Source organism: Catharus ustulatus, chromosome 3, assembly GCF_009819885.2.
Source record: "Catharus ustulatus isolate bCatUst1 chromosome 3, bCatUst1.pri.v2, whole genome shotgun sequence".
NCBI lineage: Eukaryota > Metazoa > Chordata > Aves > Passeriformes > Turdidae > Catharus > Catharus ustulatus.
Window position 1 is genome coordinate 2,985,036 of NC_046223.1, and position 11,363 is coordinate 2,996,398.

At 50.2% G+C, this 11,363-nt stretch overlaps 2 protein-coding genes across 2 annotated transcripts; both read left to right on the forward strand.

Moving 5' to 3' along the window:
• Nucleotides 1-70: 70 nt before the first annotated feature.
• On the forward strand, nucleotides 71-5,077 carry PEX13 (peroxisomal biogenesis factor 13). Its single transcript, XM_033056520.1, has 4 exons — nucleotides 71-186; nucleotides 2,109-2,806; nucleotides 3,232-3,357; nucleotides 3,596-5,077. The coding sequence occupies exons 1-4, from the start codon at nucleotides 119-121 to the stop codon at nucleotides 3,889-3,891; spliced, it is 1,188 nt and encodes a 395-aa protein (XP_032912411.1). The 5' UTR covers nucleotides 71-118; the 3' UTR covers nucleotides 3,892-5,077.
• Nucleotides 5,078-6,967: 1,890 nt separating this feature from the next.
• On the forward strand, nucleotides 6,968-7,793 carry MTLN (mitoregulin). The gene has a single exon (XM_042779150.1). It carries the CDS (start codon nucleotides 6,968-6,970, stop codon nucleotides 7,142-7,144), a length of 177 nt encoding a protein of 58 aa, XP_042635084.1. The 3' UTR covers nucleotides 7,145-7,793.
• Nucleotides 7,794-11,363: the final 3,570 nt, after the last annotated feature.

Genomic DNA, 11,363 nt, shown 5'->3' on the forward strand with positions numbered 1-11,363 from the left:
TGGTGCCTGCGAGTGGGCGGGGCCGAGCGGGGCCGAGCCTCTCCGAGCGGGGCCGAGCCCGAACCGAGCCGGGCCGAAGCGAAGCCGAGCGAGGCCGAAGCGGGGCCGAGAGGGCGCGATGGCGGCGACGCCGCCACCGAAGCCCTGGGAGTCCCGGCGGCTGCCGGGCACCGCGCCCTCCTTCCAGTGAGTGCGGGCGTCCCTCCGCGGGTGTCCCCGCCGCGGTGGCCGTGGGTGTTCGCCCCTCCGGCCGGCCGGGCCCGCTCCCCCGGGGCGGGCTCGAAGGTCGGGCCCGGCTGGGGCTGCGGCGCGCCGTGAGGGGATTGTGCCGGGCGGGGAGGGGGGGGCTCGGCGTGAGGGGCTTGGGGCTCGAACCCCGGCGGTGTCAGGGGGAAGCTGCGTGTGCGGGGGAAGGGAGGGCTGTGTTGTCATCGGTGGGCAGAGCGGGTTCACAGTCCGTTCCTGGGAATATTAAAAGTTCATTCCTGGGAGAATTCCTCGCGGCATTTACAGTCCTTGCCTGGGGGTTGTGCAGCTCTGTGAGCCCCCGAGCCTCTGCAGGACTGCGGGAGCTACGTGTCTTGGAAAAGATTGGGACTTGGAAAAGATTCCTGTGTGTTGTCAGCCTCGTGTGTTCCCGTCTGCTGGGGGCTCTCCCGGAAAACCCAACCTGCTCGTGGAGAAGGGTGCACACAAAGTGTTTGTAAACTCCTTTGTTATGGGAAGTCAAGGAAGGCTCGCTCGGTGGCTGAACACTCGCTCGCCCTGTTTTTCACTTGGTGCTGGTGATTGCGCTTGGAGGGAGCTGAAACTGGGCAAAAGGTTGGCCCAGCACTGAGCAGAAACTTCGCTCAGTGTTCCCTGCAGCGTGCTGAGCCAGCACTTAGGTGTTGGTTTTTCATTCTGGGTTTATTTACCCCATTTTAAATGGCTTCAGGCAGCTTTGAAGTGGAGTGTCCCAGGCTGATCACAGGACAGAGGACTGTAGTGTGGCATACTGAATTCCAGTTGCTCTGTTTGCTGGGATAATAACTTATTTTTCCTCCTGTTTTCAACTGCTGAGGGAGTTACAGTCTGTGATGGAAAAAGCAGCAGTGTAAAGATACAAATATTATTCTTTGCTGTGGAAACCTGTAAGTTTTGCTGAGAGGAAGCTGTTCCCTACCTTTTATAGAAATAATACAGCAAGCAGCAGCTCCATAGCAATTCCAGCTTGACTTCCTTCTTTTTTTTTTTTTTTTTTTAGGGTGATAATATGTGAATGAAACACATATTTTTAATTAACTGGCAGAAGTTGGACAAAAAGCTGATTGACAGAATTCAAATGCCAGTCAAGTACTTCCTGAGTTTTATTACAAAGGGCATTGATAAAACAATTTAAGCTTATGGGCATGCAAAGGAAAAGAAAAATTACTAAATTAAGATCTCTCTCTGCCAACACTTCTCAGTAGTAGATTCAACTCAACCCCTTGACAATCTGCACACAGGTAATCAGGTAGTTAGGGTAGAGAGGGAAACTGGGGACCCCAAAACCCTTGCACATATTGTTGCATAATTAGATTCTCAATTAGGTCATGCCAGCCTTTAAGAGTGGATTCACAGGAGCTCTCAAGCTTTCTTCCTGCTGTATCATTGGCTCATTGTATGGAAGAGCTGGGAACAAGGGCTGGAAATAAAGCTTTTAGATTGGAAAGTTCTTAAAAATTTGTGTTAGGGCATATGAGAGGCTTTCATGTGCAGAAGAATGGCCTGGGTGTTAGAGCAGCAGGTTTGATGGCTCTGGGTTGTTTATTTCATGTGTTGATACATTAAATACACAACAAATGATAGACTAATAGACAATTTTTTCCATGTTTACATTCCAGCTCCATGTTTACACTGAATATCTGATTATGGGAGTTCTGTTCTCCTGAAGGATCTGTGTTCCCTGTCCAGATTTTTTTTTTACCTCCAGCAAACACTGTGCAGCACACTGAGTGTTGGGCTCCCAGGTTGCCTATCCCTGCACTGCCAGAACTCTCTGTGGTATTTATGTAGTTAGCCAAGGGCTCTGTGGAAAGCAAAACTTAAACTTTGGGGGCTGATCTTGATTCTCTGAATTCCTTTAGGTCTGCTGACTTGGGTGACAACCTGCTGACCAGGCCCAGCCAACCCACGGTGGTGCGAATCCCTCCACCCATTTTGCCAAGACCATCCCAGCAGACAGCAAGCAGCAGCCTGAGCACTTTCAGGCCAGCCTACAGCAGTTCTTTCTCTCCAAGCTATGGCTCATATGGCACCTCTTTCTATGGAAGCTACAGTCCCTACAGCTATGGCTACGGAGGGCTGGGCTATAACCGCTTCTGTGCCGATGCCATTCCCCCCAGCAGGTTCGTGCAGCAGGCTGAGGAGAGCAGCAGAGGCGCCTTCCAGTCCATCGAGAGCATCGTGCACGCCTTCGCCTCCGTCAGCATGATGATGGATGCCACCTTCTCAGCTGTCTACAACAGCTTCAGAGCCGTGCTGGATGTGGCCAACCATTTCTCCCGCCTCAAAATCCACTTCACCAAGGTGTTTTCAGCTTTTGCTCTAGTGAGAACTATAAGGTACCTGTACCAACGCCTGCAGCGCCTGCTGGGTCTGCGGCAGAGCTGTGAGAACGAGGATTTGTGGGCTGAGAGTGAGGGCAAAGTAGCTCGTGCTGGCCTTGAAGACAAGGTGGCTAACTCTGCAAAATCCTGGCCCATTTTCTTGTTCTTTGCTGTTATATTGGGAGGCCCCTACCTGATCTGGAAGCTGCTTTCTACGTACAGTGACGAAGAAACAGGTAAAGATGACCTGCAGCACCAGAGAAGTGCAGCATGTGTTGTTCCTTTTGTTGTTGCCTTTGTTGTACAGAGATGAATCTCACACTGCAGCCATAGTAATTAATAGATAATGGGGCACAGTACTGAATTTTAGGCATGTGATGCAAGTGACAGCCTGCTTAAGTAACCTGTTGTTAAGATGTGGTTTCCTGCTGAAGCTTTCTATGATTCCAGAATCATCATTCCTCTCAATTTCTGGTTCCTTCCTAGCAGATGTGGCAGTTTGGGTTGGGTGGGACAAGTGTTGGTTGGATTTACTCAACAAACCTTTCTTTTTACCTTACTTCTGTCACATCTCTATTGGAAAAGCGTTAGCAAGGAAGTTTGTGTTTTCTTCATATTCCTTTGATAAACACACCAACTTGTGATTTGTGTTTGAAAACAGTGTCTAGTAACTGGGCGAGTGGAGAAGATGACCATGTAGTTGGAAGAGCAGAATATGATTTCAATGCTCTCTCAGAAGAAGAAATTTCTTTCCGTGCTGGTGACATGCTAAGATTAGCACCCAAAGGTAAACTTTGGATTTTCTGTTTATTTTCCCATCACATGTGAAGTAAGTTATACTGTAAGAGTCTGAAAATTGAAACCAAAAAGCCCCCAAACCGCCTTATTTGACCAAATTCCTCATGCACACTGATTTTTACTCCTCATTAAGTGATTATTTGCATTCTAATAAAACTCACAGAGTAGTTTTGTTCAGTTTTGTTGAATTGTCTTGTAACTTGATGCCTTTGCGTTCTCTCCTTCAGAACAACAACCCAAGATCCGTGGTTGGCTTCTGGCTAGTTATGATGGCCAAACAACAGGACTTGTGCCAGCTAATTACATCAAAATCCTGGGCAAAAGAAGAGGTAGGAGAACAGTGGACCTGGAAAGGATTCCTGAGCAGCAGCCAACCTTTCCCAGCACAGCTGTCAGAGGAGCCCCTGCTGCTGTGACTTTGGAGGAGCAGGAGGCTGCTTTTGAAACGGTTTTTGCTGGAAGCAGCAAAGTTCCCGTTGCGTCGGACTCCGCTGTGGCTGGTGGAGAGAAGCAGGAACTCTGATGCACTTTGATCAACAAAGCAGCTGAACTGTGCTTTATTGATACCACTTAGGGTTTGTTGAAAATCTGGTTTGTAGTGGAGCACTGGTGGGTCTGTACCAGTTATTGCTGCCACTGGCTGTTGAAGGGATGGAGAAATGATTGCTCAAATTTGTGGTATTTATTTTTGACTCACCTAAGGCTGTACGTCAGTGATTCTATCCACCCACCTGGCAGCAACTCTGAGATCTCGAGATAGGAGAAACGAGGCATTTATAAAAGAGCAAACAAAGGAAAAAAAAAAAATAGGGACTGCCATTCTTGTTTAGGAGACAAATTAACACCCAGTCTTTGTAGGAGTATCCAGCCTCTTCAAAAGATGTGCAAAGGGAAGATTGGTTTCTGTAAGATGTCCTCCAAAACTTCGCACTCAGAACCATAAGAGAGAGAATTGCAGGAGATGCACACACTTGAACAGTTAGAAGGTTTAAGTTGCTTCTCATAAGAAGTAGGGTTCTGTCATAATAACTTAGCTCTTAGAAGAAAAGGGACTTGGGAGGAAGGGAGGAGAAATAGAGTTTATAAAGGGAGAGCAGTGAGGCATCACCAGTAGTTCCAAGCAGTTCTGTTTTGTTTATTAAAATTAGAATAAAGGGTATTCTGCAGTCAGGCACTCATCAGTGGTTACTCCCTTAACTAAGTTTGCACTACTCAGCCATTTTATGTTGTAGCCTGTTAGCTGCCTCTCTGTCAGCTACCATCTATATCTCAACTTATTTCTGTCCTTCACTGATTTAATATGAGTGTCAAAATATCTGTCCTGTGTTTTTGAGCAGTAGGAAAGCCTTGAGTTGGAGGAAGCTGAGAGTAGTTGGAGCATCAAAGAAAAAGTAACATTTCTTGCTTAATTGTCTCAGAGAAGGTCTCGGAGTTGAACAAACTGTTTATGCTGCCTTTCAGATGGTAAATTTTGCATCTGCCCATAAAATTTGAGGGCTCCAGTTTATCAAAAGCCATAAAAATATTGAGACTGTTCAGAGTATTTTCTTCATATGGGTGTTTGAGACTTCTGTCTTGAAATACTGTCTTGGTTTTTTGTTAAATGAAGCAAAGATAATTAAAACTTTTTTTTCCTTGTAGTATGTATGTATAACATGTTGAACTTCTGAAGGTAACATCAGTGGATTAAATAACTAAGTTTGTCTTAATCATTAAAATAGCTGTTTTATTTTGAAATTTCTTGAAAATATAGATAGAGCACAGGCCATTGCTTAATTGATTGAGTACTTTCAGTTTGACCATTCCTACAGGGATCTTCAACACTCATTATGTGTTAGCAAAGCTTTCAGTATTTATATTTTAATTGCATTTGCTGGCCTTGGGTTCTTAGAAGTCTGTTCAATGCAACAAAACTCTAAAAAACCTGAAATGAGCGCAGTTTTATTCAGGTAGAGTGGCTGAAAAGGCAAATATTATACTGAAACTTTGATTTTAAAGTAATCTCTGAATGCCCGTTGTTGATAAATAGAACGTGAATTTAAAGATGATGCCATTCCACACCCTGCCATGGGCAGGAACACCTTTCACTATCCCAGGTTGCTCCCAGCCCTGTCCAACCTGGCCTGAAACACTTCCAGAAATGGGGCAACCACAGCTTCTCTGGGCATCCTGTGCCAGGGCTTCACCACCCTCACAGGAGATAATTTCTTGCCAATATCCCATCTAATCCCTGCCCTGTGGTAGTGGGAAGCCACTCCCCCTTGTCCTGGCATCCAGGCCCTTGGAAATAGTCTTTCTCCATCTTTCTTGGTGGCCATTTCAAGTGCTGAAAGATCCAACTGGGTGACTCTGAAGCTTCCCCAGGCTGAACAACCCCAATTCTCCCAGCTCCTCCTCACAGCAGAGCTGTTCCATCCCTCTGATCAACGTGGTGGACTCACTCCAACTTTCCATGTCCTTCCTGTGCTGGGGACCCAGAGCTGGACTCCAGGTGGGGTCTCACCAGAGCAGAGGACCAAAGATATCCATGAAAACATCCCCATCCACAGCCTCTTGGCACCTCTGACAACCACTCTGAAGCAAGCAGCCCTCGCTGGCTCCAGCAGCTGCACATGCTGCTCCTACACCACAAACTCACCAGGAAGGGGAGTGGATACGCAGCAGGTTCCTCAAACAGGGCAAGGGACAGGTTGAGGAAGATGAAGAAGTAGGTGGCTCTTCGCATCACCCAGTGGTTGTAGAGGCGATAGAGCCTGGGGGAAGAAGGCACAGGCACCACAAACAAAGGCTACAGGGCACGTCCCCAAATGTGTCCTGGAAGAACAGCATTTGCTGTCCCAAACATTTTTGCCAGCGAAGAATTTGGCAATTTGTTTCCAAATCAGTCTCGGAGCTGATGCTGTCTGGCAGAACAGGGTTAAATAACAGAATATTGATTATATAATATATTGATTACAGTAAACAAGGAATATTTAACTATGCACCCATCCAGTTCTGCTGCTCCAGCAGCTGAGGGCTGACCCAGACTCCCAAACCTTTTGTTCCCACAGAGGCTCGGAAGACTTTATGTGAGTTTTATTTTCTCCTCTCCAGCAAACCACAACTTTTTTATGCCATTACCCATCCTCAACATACAGATGGGCTGAGCTTAAGTCCAGTTTTTGGCACCACACCCATTCACCCTTGAGGAGCGCTAACACTCCCGATTTTTCCGGCTGTTGCTGTTTGCTCACGGATGTGTTCAGCTCTCCACAGGTGCGTTTGGAGCGAGGGGGCGCATCCCTCCTTACCTGACCGCCTCGGGAGAGGTCTTAAAAGGAATATTCCTGTTGTACTGCGCATCGGAGACAAACGCCGCTTCCAGCAGGAGATCCTGGGGGGAACACAAGACAGCGTGTGAGGAGCTTCGGGGAAATCGCGGAGCCAGGGGAAGAAGGAGCCCGGGACGAGGCGCTACCTGCGCCGCCGCCTCGGCCATGGCGCGGGCGATCGCGGCACCTCCCCGGCCCCGCCGCCTTTAACGGGGCCGGTCCCGCCCCCGCGGCGGCGGAAGCGGGAGGCGGTGCCGGGCTCGGGGCTCGGGGCTCGGGAAGGGCGGCATGGTGCTGGAGGCGCTGCGGCCGCGGCTGGTGCGCTGGGCGCTGCTGGCCGCCTTCGCCGCCGGGGTGGCCGTGGGCTGGCAGGCGGGCCGGGCGCGCCGCCGCTTCCTGCGCTGGCGACAGCGCTACCTCCAGCGCCGCCTCGCCGCCGCGCAGGAGAAGCTGGAGGCGGCCTGAGCCCAGCCCGGCTGACCCCGGAGCTGGCAGCGGGGCCCGGGGGCTCCTCCGGCCGCTTCGGTGGGCGCTGCCTGAGCTGCTGCACCGGGGGGAGCGCTGCTGGGGAAGGGCGGCATCCTTGGAATACAGTGCGGGAAGAGAGGACAGCATCCTTGGAATAGCAGCGCTTCTGGGGAAGGACAGCATCCTTGGAATAGCAGGACTTCTTTCCTTCACAAAGCAAGATCTCAAATTGTCAGACTAACCCAGCAAAGAACCGACGATATGGAAGCGACGATCCCGAACTGTGTCAGACTAACCCAGCAAAGAACCGAGGATATGGAAGCGACGATCCCGAACTGTGTCAGACTAACCCAACAAAGAACCGAGAATTTGCAAACAACGATCCCAAACCTGGAATGGGCTGCCCAGGGAGGTTTGGAGTGTCCATCCCTGGAGGTGTCCAAGGCACTCGTGGGCTGGGTGACAAGGTGGGGATCCATCCATCACGGGTTGCACTCGATGATCTCGGAGGTCTTTTCTAACCTCAGCGATTCCGTGGTTCTGGGGTTTCCATATTTCAAAGGGTTGTCTGCGCTTGTCCAGCTCTGAGCCTGCTGCTCTGCCCTTGCCGGGAAGCGCTGCCAACACAATAAACTAGCGAAAGTCATCTCATGGTGCTCCTGGGTGTTTATTTCTGGAATAAATGTGAAAACGTGCCTTAGGGGCACACGTAACAAGTCCCATTATGGCTGTGCGTGGGGAAAATGATGTATTTAAATGCTTAAGAGAGGAAAAAAAGGGGGGCAAAGTTAATAGAAATCTCAGAGCACTAACAAAGCAAGTGTAACTCCTACAAGAACTATTGAATGGTGCATCCAGAAATACTTAGGAGGAATCTGAAAATAGTAAACAAAGTGCTTTGAAGGGGTCACCAGTGGGTGTGAAGGACAAACACAGTGTTAGAGACTGATGGGGGAAATCCTCTAACCTTGCTGTGTTGCCTGAGACCAGAGCAAGGGCAAGAATAGAGCCAGAGCAGGTGTGGGATGGCCCACCTCTCAGGTATTTTTGAACACACCTGCCTGTAAGCCTGCTCTCCATGTTCCCAGCCCCTGATGATTGCGTCTGACTGTCCTGTCATTAACACTTTTTTTTGGTCGGAATTGTAAAGAAACATATAGTTGTGACTGAAGGAACACTCTACCAGGAAGTGAGAGAAGACTGATTTCACCGAATTAGATTTCCATGAGATTCTAAGGAATAGCACAGAAGTAAATACATGGGGAGGATCCACATGGGCCACAGAGCACCTGATTCCTTTTGGAGGATGGACTTTTTACTCATGATGTAGTTCAGGTATATTTCCAACTCTCAAATCAAAAGGATTAGAGTAACTCCCCAGTGGTTTGGGGTTGTGTTGGCATTCTTGAATTCTTTGGGGTTTATTTAACCTCCCTCCCACTAAGTATGGCTTCTGTAGTCTGAGATGTTTCCTTTTTCTAAGAGTTACACAGGTATTTCATCCCCATTCTATATTCCTATACACAGTTAAATTTTATGTGAGGGATAATCATCACTTCCTGTCTCGGCTACATTAGTCTCTTCCTGTATACCAACTTATAATCAATATAAATTTGGGATAGAATACAAGTTTAAAGCTTGCTGCCAAAATATTCCTGCATTGGAGGTATACAGAAAATGTCTCAGTCTGGTGTGTGTGGCTACATGTGCCCACACTACGTTGTCCAGCGGTGCCCAGTTTGTACTTGGCAAACAGCAGCAGCAGCCAGCGCTGAGCCTCTGCTGCACTGTTGCTGTATTTGCAAGTACAACAAAGGGGTACCTTTGATGACCACAAAGTGCTCCATACGTGTCTCACTCAAGTCTAACGGCACTCAAGATGCACAAAAATCAAGTTAATTGTATGGTGCAAAGATGCCAAATACTGCCTTCCACTTTCAGGACACAGTCCCAGTATTCTACATCACCATGTCCTCACTGAAAGCCTCTTCAAATATATGTTCCGCTCCTCTCCACTGCCCCGGCTCTTGTCCGATCCACCATTTAGAAACAGCCTTTGGATTTTTAACATGGGCTTCAGAAACTTTCCCTACTTGACATTTGTTGTGTTCACTCCTCAGAGAAACAGCCCTTTGTTTAACTACCAGGAAAACCTCTTATCTTGCACACAATCACCACTATTAAGCTTGTAGGAGACAAGATTCTAAGCTCTTTTCCATAGAAGAAAGTACCTGGAATTTAGCTGCAAAGTGGGTGAGAAATGCTTGAACAGCGGTAGTTAAGAGCCCTTTTTACTTCTTAACCCAGTCGAAAGGCCAGAACATTTGCCTGTAGGGAAAAAGGCTGGCAGTTGCTGGGATTGTATCTTAGGGAGCCATAAGTACCTGCATGCACTGCAAAGTTGTTAAGCCCCAGTTCAGCCCAAAGACTCCCAAAATACACAAAGCCTGTGTTCTGATTATGGCCTTTGAAAAGTGATGTGTGAGAAAGGAGGATACTCTTGGGGGATCCTTTGATGAGTTAGTGGTGGTGTGGCTGGGGAAGTCATTCCCACATCAACCCCCGTGCAGGTTCCTATCAGTGGTGTCTGTCCTTTTCCATAGGGTACTGAGAATTTAAAACCCTTGGGTTGGGCTCACTCAGTAAAACCAAATGCCCTCCATGGTTCCTCATACCCCAATGGGATGCCAGTCCTTTACCAGGGGAACAGAAGCCTCACAGTCCTAGCTGGCTCTTTGGGGGAACGCCCGTGTTTTTACACCAACATAGATCTAAGGATGCACAAGTATCCTGCTAAGCTCCCTTTGTGAGTAGAACCTGGGATTTCACACAGTTTCAAGTTGTGGGGAAGCTGGCTGCTGAGAACGAGAACCAGAACTGACCCCTCCTGTCTGCTCAGTCACAGCGTGTCTCCTGAGCATGTTTCATTCAGAAAAAAGTGGTTCTTGCTACTCTTCAGAAACAAATATGTAGCAGGATCGTTATTCAGACAAAAAAAAAGCAGCTAAATCATCTGAGTTCAAGCTGAAGTGGGACTTTAAAGTGTTGTGCCAGCTTGAACTCTTGCTGTTAGCTGCTCTGCTGTTAGCACTCTTTCTTTTCCAACAGCTTCACTTTTTGGGGGTTTTACCTCTCTAGCTGGTCAGCCCCAGGTCCCAGCACACTGACAGGGATGTTCTGTTCCAGCTGGTCCGTAAGTACCGCGTGCTGGCCACGGGCAGGGAGCCGGTGGAGACGCTGCACTCGGGAATCCTCATCCCCAGCCGGGCTCTGCCCATCGCCTTCCAGCCTCGAGCAAGGGGGTGCAGCTGCTTTGGGACCTGCTCGGGGGTTTTTATTCTTAGGGAGAGTGTAAGACAACACATGGTTATCTGCGCTTGGTTCTCGTCCTGGGTCTCCAGCAGCGACTGGGACACACGGGGGGGGGGGGTCCCCGCGGTGTCCCGCAGGCTGCCGCGTGACCGGCACGCGACCGGCACGCGACCGGCACGCGACCCGCACGCGACCGACACGCGACCGGCACGCGACCGCCACGCGACCGCCACGCGACTGCCACGCGACCGGCACGCGACCGGCACGCGACTGCCACGCGACCGGCACGCGACCCGCACGCGACCCGCACGCGACCGACACGCGACCGGCACGCGACCCGCACGCGACTGCCACGCGACCGCCACGCGACCGGCACGCGACCCCCACGCGACCGCCACGCGACCGGCACGCGACCGGCACGCGACCGGCACGCGACCGGCACGCGACCCGCACGCGACTGCCACGCGACCGACACGCGACGGGCACGCGACCGCCACGCGACCGCCACGCGACCGCCACGCGACCCGCACGCGACCGGCACGCGACCCGCACGCGACCGACACGCGACCCGCACGCGACCGCCACGCGACCGCCACGCGACCCGCACGCGACCGGCACGCGACCCGCACGCGACCGACACGCGACCCGCACGCGACCGCCACGCGACCGGCACGCGAGTTTTTTCCACGCGAGTTTTTTCCACGCGAGTTTTTTCCACGCGAGATTTTTCCACGCGAGTTTTTTCCACGCGAGTTTTTTTCACGCGAGATTTTTCCACGCGAGATTTTTCCACGCGAGTTTTTTCCACGCGAGTTTTTCCACGCGAGTTTTTTCCACGCGAGTTTTCTCCACGCAAATTTTTGCAGCTGTAGCCCAAGTGTCGAGATTGGTGAACATTTTTGGG

Coding starts and splice junctions, on each gene's coding strand:
- PEX13 (XM_033056520.1), top strand. CDS start 119: ATGGCGGCGACGCCGCCACCGAAGCCCTGGGAGTCCCGGCGGCTGCCG. Junction 2,807..3,231: donor GTACAGTGACGAAGAAACAG/GTAAAGATGACC, acceptor GTTTGAAAACAG/TGTCTAGTAACTGGGCGAGT. Junction 3,358..3,595: donor GCTAAGATTAGCACCCAAAG/GTAAACTTTGGA, acceptor TCTCTCCTTCAG/AACAACAACCCAAGATCCGT.
- MTLN (XM_042779150.1), top strand. CDS start 6,968: ATGGTGCTGGAGGCGCTGCGGCCGCGGCTGGTGCGCTGGGCGCTGCTG.